The 14,945-nt window shown below is 32.8% G+C and overlaps 1 protein-coding gene and 1 pseudogene across 1 annotated transcript; one reads left to right on the top strand and one right to left on the bottom strand.

Moving 5' to 3' along the window:
- Window positions 1-2,525: 2,525 nt before the first annotated feature.
- Window positions 2,526-3,699, top strand: LOC129286742 (germin-like protein subfamily 1 member 7). Its single transcript, XM_054922751.1, has 2 exons — window positions 2,526-2,691; window positions 2,975-3,699. Exons 1-2 carry the CDS (start codon window positions 2,568-2,570, stop codon window positions 3,520-3,522), a joined length of 672 nt encoding a protein of 223 aa, XP_054778726.1. The 5' UTR covers window positions 2,526-2,567; the 3' UTR covers window positions 3,523-3,699.
- Window positions 3,700-11,849: 8,150 nt separating this feature from the next.
- Window positions 11,850-13,608, bottom strand: LOC129286336 (L-type lectin-domain containing receptor kinase IX.1-like; annotated as a pseudogene).
- Between the last annotated feature and the right edge of the window lie 1,337 nt (window positions 13,609-14,945).

Raw genomic sequence — 14,945 nt, 5'->3', positions numbered from 1 at the left:
TATCCCCTTATTTTAGAATATATTTTTTTTTCTTCAAAGTCATTTAGGAAACTTTGTCTATTTAAAGATCAAGATGTATTTAGTTATTTTCAACATATGAATAATATTGAATTTATTGCAAAATTTTACACTTTCTGCTGTTGTATGTTTGAATGAATACTCATAGATTACAAAAGAGTTTGATCAATTCTTATTGTGCCTTTTTATAGCTAGGGATCTAGAAACGAGTTTATCTAGGCCCTAGGGCTTTAGATAACCAGGGCTGTTGTTTTCTATTTTACAAGGAAAAAAAACTTTCTATTTTCAAAAAACATAAAAATATTCATTTGGTTAAGTATATTAAATTTAAATATTTTTAAAAATTGTTCTACATTTTTGTTTTTAAAAAAACAATAAAAAGAAAGCAACTTAAGTAGAGTTATTTTTGTTTTCTTTTTTATTTTTAAAGTACATTATATTTAATAATTGTAAATTATCTGAAGTTATGACCAACCATTATCATAAGTTATCATCATCAACCATTTTTGACCACCATTATTTGTCTTTTTTAAACTCTAAATTTTTTTTCAAATTAATATAATCAAATGGATTTTCATTTTATTTTTTAAATCAAAATTGGTTTCACAAAACATTTTTATATAAAAAAATGGAATAAAACTAAACAAGCTCTCATATGTTTTGTGCTTTCAAGTCTTATATATTCTAAGTTCTAACATAATGTTTTCGTATGCCCCGGGTTCTCTAAACAAAAAAAAAAAAAAAGTTTATGACGGATCCATTCCACATCACTTCATCCTGGTCTTACCTTGATTATGCAAAAGAAGCGTTGACAAATTCAAAGAGTTGATCATTTCCATAAACAGATATATGCATGTAATTTATTCATATATTTAAATCCAACTTTCTACTTTGGTCAACTGTTACATCTTGATAAATTAAAATGAGGATGGTGCCAACCAACGTTTAATTTCTACTAATGATGTCTAATCAACAATGAAATAAGTGTGTACAAACAATTTTTTTTTTTGGCTTGACCTTGTCTTTTTTAGGTATACAAAAATTTTAGGTTATGTTGAGTTTCAAGAAGTCCCATAGCATTCTTTTGGACTTAGAGAATTCATACAAATATATTGACAGATCACCTACTAGCAAGATTAACACAATTGCACTGAGATTTCAATTCAGCCATGATTTTATAAATTATATAAATCAAGTCCTTACCAACTATACTAATATTTACTAACTGGAATTTTTCTACATCAGGAAGACAGGAAGAAGTCGCTCTAGAGGGACCCTCTTCACATTAGAATCTTAATTTGATTCTAATAATATATTAAATGATTGAAATAGCAAAACTGATGCTGATGAAACTGGTTACTTAAGCGTCAAGCTAATTCTAGAAAGTCATGCCATGCTCAAGCCACAATATTGACATAATGAAGCCAAAATCTTGTCCATTTATATATTCGGTATTCGAAATATAAATAAATAAAATAATTTTGGGATTAAAAATTACTTTCACACTTATCTTTTATTATAAAAAAGACACACACATTAAAAACATAGAGGGGATGATATATGGATTAATTTGAGACAAAATGATGAATTACAATTGTGGAACCAAGTGATTCTAAAATTCTAAAAAAGGATTACAGGTTAAGCAGTGTGGCTATGATATTTCAAAAGCTGGTATTTTATTTTTTGGACAAACAAAAGCTGATATTGATATCATGTAATATATAAAAGTAATAATATTACAAAGTTAAATTTGACAGATATTTCAAACTTTTTTTTGGGTTAAATTTTGAAATATAAATGTCAAATAATTTAAGAACCTTTGGTCCTTTACCGAAATTTCATATCCTTTTGGGTAATGAATTGATTTCAAATTCATGTTTAGGAAAATCATAACCAAGGACCATTGAACAACATTTATTATTTGGTTCCTTGGTCCTACAGAACAATATCAGAATTATTTGGTCTTGCAGAGCAATAAATGTTGTTCAGTAATATTTGATTGTGATTTTCCCTTCATAGTTTGGTTTCAAATTGTTATTGATCTCCAAGAAATAAACTAATTTCATACTGGGAAAATCACAATTAAGGACTACTAAAGAACATTTATTACTCCGCTACTTAAACATAATAATGCTATGGCTGTAAATTGGAGGCCTAGCGTTGTGAAAAAGGCCGATTGAATTAACTAAATCTCAAAACTCTTGTGTGAACACAGCTAATTAAACAAAAGAGAAAGTGGCAATACGTGTTTGGTGAAACATCTACAGCGACGTTGATAATTAAAAAATGAACCCGGCGAAGTTACGTAGTTGTTAAAGAACGCACGGCTTAGACTAAACTAAGAATGATCAATACCAATTCCAAAAATAATTGAGTTATGCATTTGTTTTGATTAAGTCGAAACTGAAAGCGAATACCAATTCTTTGGTTCCGTCATACCAATTCAAAAATGGTAGCTCCTCCCTCCAGCTATAAATACGTCACAAGAACAAATGCGTTTTGCCACAACAAACACAAATCAAAGAAATTAAGGATTTGAGAATTCAAAGATGAAAGGTTCATTAGTGATTTCCCTCGTTGCCCTCTTGGCTTTGGCTTCCTCCATTGCTTCAGCCTATGACCCCAGCCCTCTCCAAGATTTTTGTGTGGCTCTCAAAGATAACAAACTTGGAGGTACACACACACACACACACAAACACACAATAACATGCATATTTTATCTCTGGGATCTCCAAAAGTGACAATTTAAGTGATATGGTGAGAGATATATCTAAAGAGGTCAATCCTTATGAGAGATATAGATTGTTAAAAGTAGGCTCGGCCTGCTATTTTCTCGCTCTATAACCCTCTTCACTCACATAAAGTCATTTTTTGGGATCCAATAAGTTAGCATGCATACAAGGCTATTGACTAGCTATACTTATTAATTGGGCATTTGCATGTGAATTTTGTGCAGTATTCGTGAATGGGGAATTTTGCAAAGATCCCAAACTTGTCAAAGCAGAAGACTTCTTCTACCACGTAATGCCGGGGAATACATCCAACCCATTAGGCTCCCAAGTGACTCCAGTGGCTGTGACAGAAATTCCAGGACTCAACACTCTTGGTATCTCCCTTGCTCGTGTTGACTTTGCGCCATATGGTCTGAATCCTCCTCACATTCACCCCCGAGGCACTGAGATATTGATCGTCATCGAAGGAACTCTCTTGGTTGGATTTGTGGCTTCCAATCAAAATGATAACCGCCTCTTCACCAAAGTCCTCAACAAAGGAGATGTGTTTGTGTTCCCCATTGGTCAGATTCACTTTCAACTCAATGTTGGGCATGACAATGCTGTAGCCATTGCCGGTCTTAGCAGCCAAAATCCAGGAGTGATTACCATTGCTAATGCTCTGTTTAAATCCAATCCTCTCATCTCTCCTGATGTTCTCGCTAAGGCATTCCAGGTTGACAAGAAAATAATTGACTCTCTTCAAAAGCAATCTTGGTACGACAATAACTAAACAGACCATCCCCTACCGATCCGTAATTATATTCTACTTTAAATAAATATGCATGATGCATGCAGGTTGATGTTGTAACCTCAATTATATAATGCATGCAAAAGCAATTATATTTGCTCATGTAACTTCAATTATATGTTGCTTAAATAAATATAATGAATTCTGGTTTACATTGTACCTTTTTGTTTGCTTCAATTTGATTTGGTTTAATTTCTTGCAGAATTCGTAGTGTTTACCTCAAAAAAATTACATACAGTTTTGTTAACTCAAGGTTAGAGACGTGTTACTATTACATACGAGCCCAATATTATTCTCTGCTTTCCAAAACTATTAACCCTGGGCGTATTTATGAGAAGCGAATGATAGCTAATAAACAAATGATTGTTGAACTTCTTTTGTTTTCCTGCCTAAGTCATAGTGTTCGTCTCAATAAAACTACTTACAATTCTGTGTACCCAGCTGGTAAAAAAAAAACAAAAAGAAAAAAGGAATTATGTGTACCAAGGTTGGGTGTGTTACTGTTATGTTACCTATTAATTACTTTCTGTTTTCTCCAAACAAATTAAATTTATAAAAAATAAATGATAGTTAAATTTTTACTATCATTCGTTTATTGTAAGTTTAATTATTTTTTCTTTCATATAAATAGGCAATGGCTGAGTACATTCACTACTAAGAAAAAAATTCATCAGATCAATATTGCTTTCTCTGTTCTTTTCCGTGCCCCAATGCAAATAAATCCACGCATCACCTACGATGAGTAAGTCAAGGAGAAAACGAATCAATGACTATGCATATTGTGATTAACATTTAAAAGTTAATCATGTTCAATGATTTTTTTTCCCTCTTCTCTTTAACTTATTCTATGTCCTACGGTGCTAATTGGGGCCTTTAACATCAAATTTCACCATAACTAGATAGACTCGTTTTGGAAATGATGATAGTGTTTAATCCTAATTAACCATTAAAAATAATTCATATTCTATAATAATGAAAATGATGAAATCCTTAGACGTTCTTCGTATTACTTGAGTGAAAACATTTTACTGATCGATGTCATAAATAACAAACGAAAACATTTTAACAATCCTGTAATGAGTTAAACAAAAATTTCCATGTCTCAGATAATTCACATGTCCTTCAGTAAATCTTGATCCTTTTATGTTTTTATCACATAAACATTTTTTGTAGCAACTCTATGCAATGACAGCGAGAAAATATTGATGGATGTGAACTTTTGTTTAGGTCAATATTGTGCCGAAACTTAATCCATTCCTTTTTCCACTTTCTCTTTTCTGTTCTTTTTGTTTTTTGGTTGTAAAATAAACCTTCTCAAGTGTGTGCAAATGTAGTTATGACTTTATGTGTGTGCATACACGTACATGTGCGCAAAATGAAAATTAAAGAATTGTAAAGTCAACATAAAATTACGTGCAATTTGCATTTAAAATTAACATTGGTATAGTAAGAAGGGAAGAAAAATCTTGTAGACTTTTCTAAACAAGGAATGAGAGAGAAATTAATAAAAAAATTGTAAACATAAATAGTAAGAAACTTAGCAATATTATTAGTATATTATTATTTTGCACACTAAAGCATTGAGCGACGTCAACGAAAGAAGAAAAGTTAACATAATCAAATATTCAAAACTATTCATAGAATAGTGGAAAAAAGGATCATGGGGGAACATGCGTGTGTTTGAGTCATTTTTAGGCATCACACTAAATAATTATTGGAGAGAATAGTATAAAAAAGATATTTCAATGGGAGAGTTGAGTGGAAGCGTCTCGACTTTTTTTAACCAAGGTCAAGAATTCGAACATTGTTAATTAAAAAAAAATTGATATTAGAAGAGCCACTCAATAATAATTGAATAAATACAACCTGCAGTACTAAATTCTAGATACATGCACGATAAAGTAGAAATACAACATGTGGTCATGTAAATAATAATTCTGACTGGGGAATAATCCTATGTGGTTCAATCGGATGTAATTAAAATTTACCCCAATTTAGACTAATTCATCCACTGCTTAATCAGGGCATGACCTTGAACACTGGCTATTTTATACGGAACAAATATTACATAATAAACAAATGGCTTATGCACTGTAAAATTGACAAGTTGATCCTCTTCCTGATCACTTGAAAATAATTTAACTGTTGGCTGCGGCACAAGTACTAAAACAATATATGACGGACAATCTGAGCAGAGCTTTCGACAACAAAATGATGTTGTGCTGATTTCAGTATCTGGTCCCCATCTCCTTCCTCAATATCCTTTGAAAATGGCAGATCTGGCTCTGCTCAGAAGAACGGAAATCCATCTAGAATGATTCGTATTTGTTAATAAGGCAACAGAGAACTTTTTCTGGAATTCGAAGTCACAGTTTTCGTGAGGTCTTATCCCAGAGTTGCATCATTTGTGTGCCAGTGACTCGTCTAACATGGTAAATATCATCTCGATCCAATCCACCTGCACTCAAATCGATCCTTGAAGGTGAATAAATCAAGACATCTCCTTCCAGCCTCAGATCATCTTCCTTAAAAGTGGGGTAAGCAAAAGACAAGGAATATGCAATTTCTGTACAAGTTATGAGGATGAAGAAAACAACTCTTTTTGTGTGAAAGAAAAGAGCACCAACATGGCCAGCTTCCATCTTGTGCTGAAGCCTACCAGGCATCATTCTATCTCTATTGCTCAAAATAGAAGCTAGACAAAAGCCCTATACGCACGCACGTAAATTGTCATTATCTAGTTACTTAACATCTGAAGTACTTTTTTTCCTTTTCTTCTTGTGCCTGTCTTTAGGATATTATTGCAGTCTTAAATCTTGGGAGTGCAAAAATAGATATGAAGAGACAAAACTCTTAGGATTCTGGTACAATCATTAGCATTTTGGTACTACATTTTATAGGTGCACCCAGAATATTGATAATTGATTGAAAGGCTTGAGTGTGAACAGTCCACAATGCAACTATAAGTTCAATATGGGCTGGCTTATTTATTTTACTATGCTAATTATTTATGATGATTTATATTTTCTTAATTATGAAATGTTTTTTTTATTGCATATAGCACTTTCTCTTGGAAGTAATCATGTTCAAAACATGGTTGGACATTACTTGTAGAACTTCTTCCTGAGAGGATTCCAACCTTGATTTGTATTATTGTAAGGAACCAATTCTTTTCACTAAACTTAACTTTTATTAATGATTATTAAATGTTTGTAATAGACTATAAAGCTGAACTTTTATGGTTGTCCTAACAAAATGTTAATATTGTATTGCATAGCATTCGTGAACTTTTCATTTTCTTCCTAGTTCTTGGTTATCTAAATTCCATTGTTATTCATGGCTCAAAAAACAAATTAAAAAAATCCCTATTTTATTCATCATCTAGCATGGATCTTAATATTTTCGTTCCTTTCACTATGCATATAATTATATATACATCTTTGGGAGAAATTTTTGCAAGGACCACTCATCCAATCTAATAAAATCTTATGTGTCATTATTTTTAAAGAATTTATTTTTAGAGTAGAATGGCTATTTTTTTTTTGCCTTTTCTCTCTCTACCATCATTAATGGTAGAATCAATTTATACTTATAACAATATAAATGACATGTTTTTATTTGATGGAGTACGGATAACGTCATGCATTGGGTTGTGCCATGATTTTAACTGTGTGTCCTAATTACTTGTTAAAATGTTTTACTTTATTACTGTTAACGATGCTGTATTTGAGTGAGATTAAAATTTCTTTTTCCTTGCTGTTAGAGAAAATAAATTGATGATTGGTGCCTTACAAAACCAAAATTGATCAATTCAAGACAGGAAATGAACTTCCAAAAGAGGAAGGGAAGAAAGTAACATTTAAATTATATATATAATATCCAATTTTTTTTTTATCTTTTGAGTTCAGGAGGTTCTGTAGTATGAACAAGGAAACAAGGAACTCTTGAACTCTCAAATATGTTGAAGCTAAGAAGACGTGCAAATGAATGGATATATTAGAAATTGGAAGACGAAAGAAGGCTCACCATGGGCACAATCTTTCTCACCAAATCAGCCATCTGATTGCTGCTTATATTCTAATGTAGTTTCGCTTTCTAAGCTGAACTTTGCTTTCTCCTTTGTATCGAGTAAGCGGCTCAGTCGCATCTGAAATTTTTTTTCTTGGTTTAGTTTCTGTGATAATACTCGATGCTATGTCAGCGCTGTCTCTTTTCAATTTTTTCTTTCCCATGTTAATCTGTTGTTTCTAATACAATAACAATGATAAATCTTATCCTTGTCCTGCTAGGCGGCTACATAGATTGCAGTCATTCATCAATCAAGCTTTTAAGAACGTTATTAACCAAGAGTTCTCATTGAACAACTTCCTTAAGTATTATCTTTCGTCTTCCTCAACCCTCTAATGCTTGATTATTTCGGAAGTATCTCATCACAGAATTTGAAGCTATATATATATATATAAATATGTGTGTGTGTGTGTGTGCGCGCATATTTGCAGCAATCTTGGATGGTGGTAGCCACTAGCTTCGCTTTAATTCTATCTGTTGTCAATCTTTTCATCTACCGCGATTAATTTGGACCTATTTCTCACGTTGTGTTGCCTCTAATGAATGGGAACGCATTTAGATATCTTTGAGGTAATTGGTCCAAGTAGGTTTGATTGGAGTGTGACTTTTAGTTCAAGGGAAGAACCATGTAACTTTTCATAATAATGGACACAGTAATATCCCCAATCCTTGCAAGACTAGAATTTCATTCCCAACCCTCGCAGGATATGTCATAGAATTGTGGGCATCCTATGAAACAGAGTGATTTAACTAGGAGAAGCGATCCGCTATCGCATGCTTCCCCACTGCTTTAGATGGCTGCCATTTGGCACAAGTTTCAAATCAGGTAGATGGACTAAGTTTTCAATTTCAAAGGTTTGGAATAAATACAACAATCTTGAATTGTCAACTCGAAGGGTACCAGCATAGTGACTTTTCCGTTGGTTGGTTGTGGGTTTCTTTGTAAAATTTCTCTTCATACAAATTACAAGTTCATTTTACATGTGTTACAAAAGATTAAATCAAAGAACTTTTACACCAAACTGTAAATAGAAATTGTGCAACTCTGGCCCATGGACAAGAAATATATCACTAATTTACATTGTATGTTTCCAGAAACAAATTTTAAGATGAAACTCATCATGATGACAATTGTAATAACCCTGACAAATTTTTTTAAACAAATATATATGTTAATTTTCTTAAAGTGTTTTTATATTAATTCTTGGGATAAATATGACAAGTTAGAGAGTTGATGTAGTAGCAGCTGAGTAGGTATTCATGTATCGGCTAGAAGAGGAGTTAATTTTTTTTCCTTTTTGCTATGCAAAGTTACCAAATTGCCCCTTCTCCCATTATGATATATTTCCTTCTCTTTTATTTTCTCTAACAGATCGATGTGTGGGTCAAGAGAGTTATAGATTTCACCAAAAACTTCAAACCCTCTTCGTCTAGCCCTTCATCCATTATCGTCATCCTTGTCATTAAACTACTTGCTGGTGACCTTAAGAACGCCAAAAATTCCACCATAGGAGACGTTCATTGACTGGTTGTTCTCCCCTGTTTTTATGTCATTCTCCCTTATCTTGCTATCTGTGAACTGTGCGAACGTTCCAAGCTTCCTCATTGTTTTTCTTTCATCCATCTCAGGTGGTTGTGAGTTCGTTAGAAGTCTCTTGCTCTTCTCACGTTGGAGTCATACAGCAGACCTCCTCTCTTCTTCTTCCTTTCAGCTCGTTATACAGAGCTATGTCTCATCTTGCTTTCTTATTCAGTCTCGGTTGGGCTAGGTATAGGTTATGGGATTTTTTGTTGTTGCTAGTGTTAAGTTTCTTAGCTATGCTCTTAGTTCATTATGCTTCCTTCTATTTGATTCTAATTATTTCTCTATTTTCACAAATTTCGTTCACATGTTGTTGATAAATGGAAGAAATTAGCTCGTTGGAAATTGGTGGTACTGGTTATGAGCTAGAGTTGATGTGGATTCTATTCTCTTCACTTTCTTTCAAATAGTGCTTTGTTTTTCCTCTTGTTCAGCTGTGAATTTCATTTTCCTCCTCCCTTGCTGTAGGTCATTGGTCCATCTAAGGTGAAGAGTCTTGATCTCTTCTGTCTTTCTTCTTAATAACTAACGCACCTATGTGTGATGAGATAATATTGAAATTGCTTCTCATCTCTTGATTTTTTGTTGTTGCCCATGACCGAATTAACAAAAAATATGCATTAGTATTGAAGAATGATAGTGATACATATGGGTCATAATTTTGGATTTAAATTGATTTTGTTTGATTTGGTTGATGTTAAAGAATTTATTGAGCTGAAATTGGAAAAGACAAGCTTAGATATATTGTTGGTGCCTATGAGATGTCATTGAAGGGCTTGTATGAGGAAATAAAATTTAACTTCTAAAGATTGATGGAAATTATTGGTTTAGGAATTCACATGTAGATCTATAAAGGAATTTAATTAGGGGCTTGCATGCAGTTATTTGTAAATGTGGAGCCTGTTTGATTTTTGGCAAATTGTTGAAGGTTTTAAATTAAAGAGGTAGAAGTAATGCACCTAAGGTAAGTGGTGCAAAGATTGGGAGAAAACTTCTATTCTAAGAAAATAGAATGGTATGGCTAAAGTTTTATGGAGAAAGTTAGAGGAATGAATGATAATGCTGGAACTAACTTTAAATCATAAATTTAGTTTTGAATTTTAGATGGTCGTTGGTAGAAATTGTGTTATAAATTAAAAAGTTATTAAAATTGTATATATTTATATTTCACAGGATGTGTGAAAGAACAAGACCCTAACAAGAATTAAAATAAACATACTTTCGAGAATTTAGAACTCCAACGTGTAAGTGAATAGCATTTCATTTAATTTATTTTTAAAAGTCTTTTACCGAAATATTTTATTCTTATGAATTACATTAATTTTGAAAATTATGAAATATTAGTGAAGGACAAATGAGTTATGATATGTGCATTTATTTATTTTTAAAAGGGTATTTTCAAGATTGATGAAAGTATTCTTGTATGGTTGTTAAGCTTTGAAATGTATTAGCTATTCAATTACTGTAAGTTTGGTATATTAGCAATTAAGTATGATTTTCATAAATTTTAAGAATTGAAATAATTCATGCGAGTTTGGCATTGAGAATGGTAATTTTATTACAGCAATAATTATTTTTCTCACATGTTTGAAACGTGGTATTTTTTTAAGAGGATTCTAAATAGAACACTACTGCTAATAGTGCATTGTGATTAAAAATTAGCTAATTTGTCTCGTGGGTTTTGTTCTCACGCTTGATATTTGTGGGCTTTGTACCTGCGTTTGATTCCATGGCCTGAGTCACGTTCGGTTAGTATTACCCTCGTGGACTGTGTGTCCTCATTTATTTCGTAGTTTTGGCTGCGTTTGGTTACTTACTCCCATAGACTGTGTGTCCACATTTATTTTTGTAGCATAAGCCATGTTTGGTTATTTACCCTCGTGGAGTGTGTGTTCACATTTGTTACCTGTTCTGTTGAGTTCTCAAAATTCTAAATGCGGACAAATATTTGTTTTCAAAATTTACATGATTTTGGCTAGCAAATACATTACTCAGATTTTCATGTGAATAAATTATTTTCTTTAAGCATGAGAAAAATATATTACTTCCAACTTACTTTCATTTTACAATTATGATTACAACTTACAGACTTACAATTTATTTTGTTGAATTATTTTTATTTAGTTTACGCTATCATTAGAGTTTGTTAATTTAAATTTTAAAATTTTACTTTGGGAATGCTATTCACTGAAAAACCTATTTTGGCCTTAGATTTGTTAATTAACGCTGATCCCACCATCAACCTTTGAAGGGCAAAATAGCTATAGTGGGTGAAAATTTTTAATTGGTACTTTTACTTTTAATGTAAATATATAATTTGTATGTCTTTTTGATTTAAAGGAAATATTAGATGCTCCACAAAAATTATTGATAGACTTTATTTTGGTTTATATATTGGTTGCTGGTTGGAAGGAGCTACACTCCTGATTTGTACTGTTATCTATAAAAAAATTTTATTGTAGAATTTTTAGGAGTTTCTGGTTACAGGGGAGGTTCTGTCGAAATTTCTACAAAAACGTTATAACTTTCTTATAACAATTAGCATGAAAAAATTATTTTAACTTTCATGTAATTTGATTAAATTTTTTTCTTTTGTAAAATGAAATAAATTTTCATTTTGAGGCTTACAGGGATATGTGAGTAGTTTGACTTGTGCCGGTCACCTTCTATTTTCAGGGCGTGATAGCAACACATTTATTATTGGACAATAATAGGTTGGCATAAGCATCTTCTGTGTAGACTTGGTAAAGGTGCTCCAAAATTAAGCACCTGAATCACTTGCCTTACAAAAGGCCTGACAGAGTTGTCTGGGTGAGCACACCAAATACCAACAACCACCAAACATTCCATATGCTGCTTGTTAAATGCTCCGCATAGTTTTGGATCTGGCACTTCAAAGAGCTTTCCCATTTCATAGAGCTCCCAAACCCACTCAGCGATTGCTTTTTCGTCCTCAAATCTTAGGTCAATTGGTTTTCTTCCACTGGCAATCTCCAGCAAAACAACCCCAAAGCTATATATATCAAATTCTTTGCTGGCCTTACTGGTAATAAAATACTCTGGAGCAATATAGCCCCTTGCCCCTGCTACAACGGTGGTTTGTGATCTACTAGCCTAGCTAAACCAAAATCACCAAGTTTAGCATTGAAATTTGAGTCTAGCATAATGTTGCTTGCCTTGATGTCCTTGTGGAGGACACATTGCTCCCATTCTTCATGCAAGTAAAGTAATGCGGAAGCCAAGTCCAGAGCAATGTTATACCTCACTTCCCATATCATGATGCTGTTTATATGGTATAGATGTGAATCTAAGCTGCCATTTGGCATGAACTCATATATAAAGAGGAGATCTTTCTTCTTGTGGCACCAACCAATAAGTTGCACCAAGTTCCTATGTCTCAACTGGCTAATGATCATCACTTCAGTTGCATATTCCTTTATCCCTTGGCTCGAGTCTCATGATATCCTCTTTATAGCAACATCAAGGTTTAATTCTTTCAAGAAACATTTATAAACATCACTAAAGCCACCATGACCAAGCTTCTGTCCATTTATGAAGTTGTTTGTTGCAATTACCAACTCATTGTGGTGAAACTTCTTTGGACCACTTGCCTTTTAGAATTCATAATCTATATTTAGATCATGAACTGACTTTTCATCTTTAGCTTCAATTTTCTTATCCTTGCACAGGAAGAAGCACGCCAACCCCATGGAATTGACCATTGCCGCATTGATACCAAATCCTGTCCCCAGGGAGAGTTTAATGTTTCCTTTTCTTTCATGATCAGTGTTGGAGATTGGGAGTGGTGTCGATGGTGTTTGGCTGTCTACTAAATATGAAGAAAATGACCATGAGTTTAGGGTAATAAATTGAGAGTAATTTTTTTTTGCAGTCGAGAATCCAACAATAGCCCACTTTGGTAAGTACTCTCTCAAATCAATTTCACAAGAAAAATGATTTTCTACAACTTGAACACCAATTATATTACACTGGATGTAAGAGATGTCTAATCTATGAGTAGCTGGACTGTAGTAAATGATACAATCAATTAATAGGTCTACTAAAGTTTCCTCTGACAATAATGGCCTAGTTATGCTAGAGTTCATAGACTTTAAGTTAACACCCACATGCCTACTATTGGGATCCCTAGAATCTCGGTAATTGTCGAATTCTACTGCAACAAAATGATGTTTTGCTAAGTTCAATATCTGGTCACCATCCACAAGACCAAGACCACCTCCTTCTTCAATATCCTTTGAAACTGGTAGATCTGGGTCTGCTAAGAAGAACGCAATTCCATCGCTAGAATGATTTGTATTTGTTGATAAAGCAATAGAGAACTTTGTCTGGAAGTCACAATTTTCTTGAGGCCTTATCCCAGAGTTGCATCCTTTGTGTGCTAGTGACTCGTCTAACATGGTAAACATCATCTCGATCCAATCCACCTGCACTCAGTTCGATCCTTGAAGGTGAATAAATCAAGACATCTCCTTCCAGCTTCAGATCATCTTCCTTAAAAGTGGGGTAAGCAAAAGACAAGGAATATGCAATTGTTGTACAAGTTGTGAGGATAAAGAAAACAATTGTTATTGTGTGAAAGAAAAGAGTACCAACATGGCCATCTTGTGCTGAATCCTACCAGGCATCATGCTCTCTCTATTGCTTAAAATAGAAGCTAGACAAAAGCCTATATGCATGTATGTGAATTTGTCATTATCCAGTTACTTAACATCTGAAGTATTTTTATTCCTTTTCTTCTTGTGCTTGTGTTTCATATATTATTGCAGTCTTCAATCTTGGAAGTTCCTCCATAGATTTCAAGAGAACAAAACTCATAGGATTCTCCTACAATCACTAGCATTTGGTGCTACATTGTATAAGTGCACCCAGAATATTGATAATTGATTGAAAGGCTTGAGTGTGAACACTCCACAGTATGACTAAGTTCAATATGCGCTGGCTTATTTATTTTAGTAATTTATTTATGATGATTTTCATTTTCTTAATTATGAAATGCTTTTATTATTGCATATAGCTATTATCCTGTTAGAAGTAATCATGTTTAAAATACTGATGGACGTTACATGTAAGCACTTCTCTTTGAGAAGATTCAAACTTTGATTTGTCATGTTATGAGAAATTGATTCTTTTTACCAGGTGATTATGAAATGTTTGTAATAGTGATAGATGATAAAACTGGACTTTATGGTTGTCCTAACAAAATATTAACATTGTATTGCATAACATTCCTGAACTTTACATTTTTTTCCTCATTCTTGGTTATCTAAATTCCATTGTTATTCATGGCTAAAAAAAAAATATCCCTATTTTATTCATCTTATATCACAGATCTTAATATTTTCATTTCTTTCCTTATGCACATAATTATAAATTTATCTTTTGGAGAAATTTTTGCATGGACTTAGTGCATAATGTCATCCATGTTTTATCCAATAAAATTGCACTAATTTGATCTAATAAAATCTTATATGTCATTATTTTTAGGATAAAGGTGCATTTTTGCCCCTGATATATTTCTTGAAAAGCACCCAACACCTTAAAATTTTTGTTAGAATAATTTTATCCCTAAAGTTATTAAAACAGAGCATTTTTGCCATTTCTGTCAAATTTTTTAACAATCAATGTTTGATGTCAACGTTGAATTGTTGATGAAAAAGGAAAAAATGCTCCATTTTAATAAATTTAGGGACAAAATTGCTCCAACAAAAATGTTAGGATATTGGGTGCTCCTTGA

The sequence above is a fragment of the Prosopis cineraria genome, unplaced genomic scaffold (assembly GCF_029017545.1).
Source record: "Prosopis cineraria cultivar Desert tree isolate PC_DT_omini unplaced genomic scaffold, ASM2901754v1 PC11, whole genome shotgun sequence".
In the NCBI taxonomy this organism is placed as follows: Eukaryota; Viridiplantae; Streptophyta; class Magnoliopsida; order Fabales; family Fabaceae; genus Prosopis; species Prosopis cineraria.
Note: the sequence above shows the minus strand (reverse complement) of the source record. Positions and strands in the feature narration are given on the sequence as shown.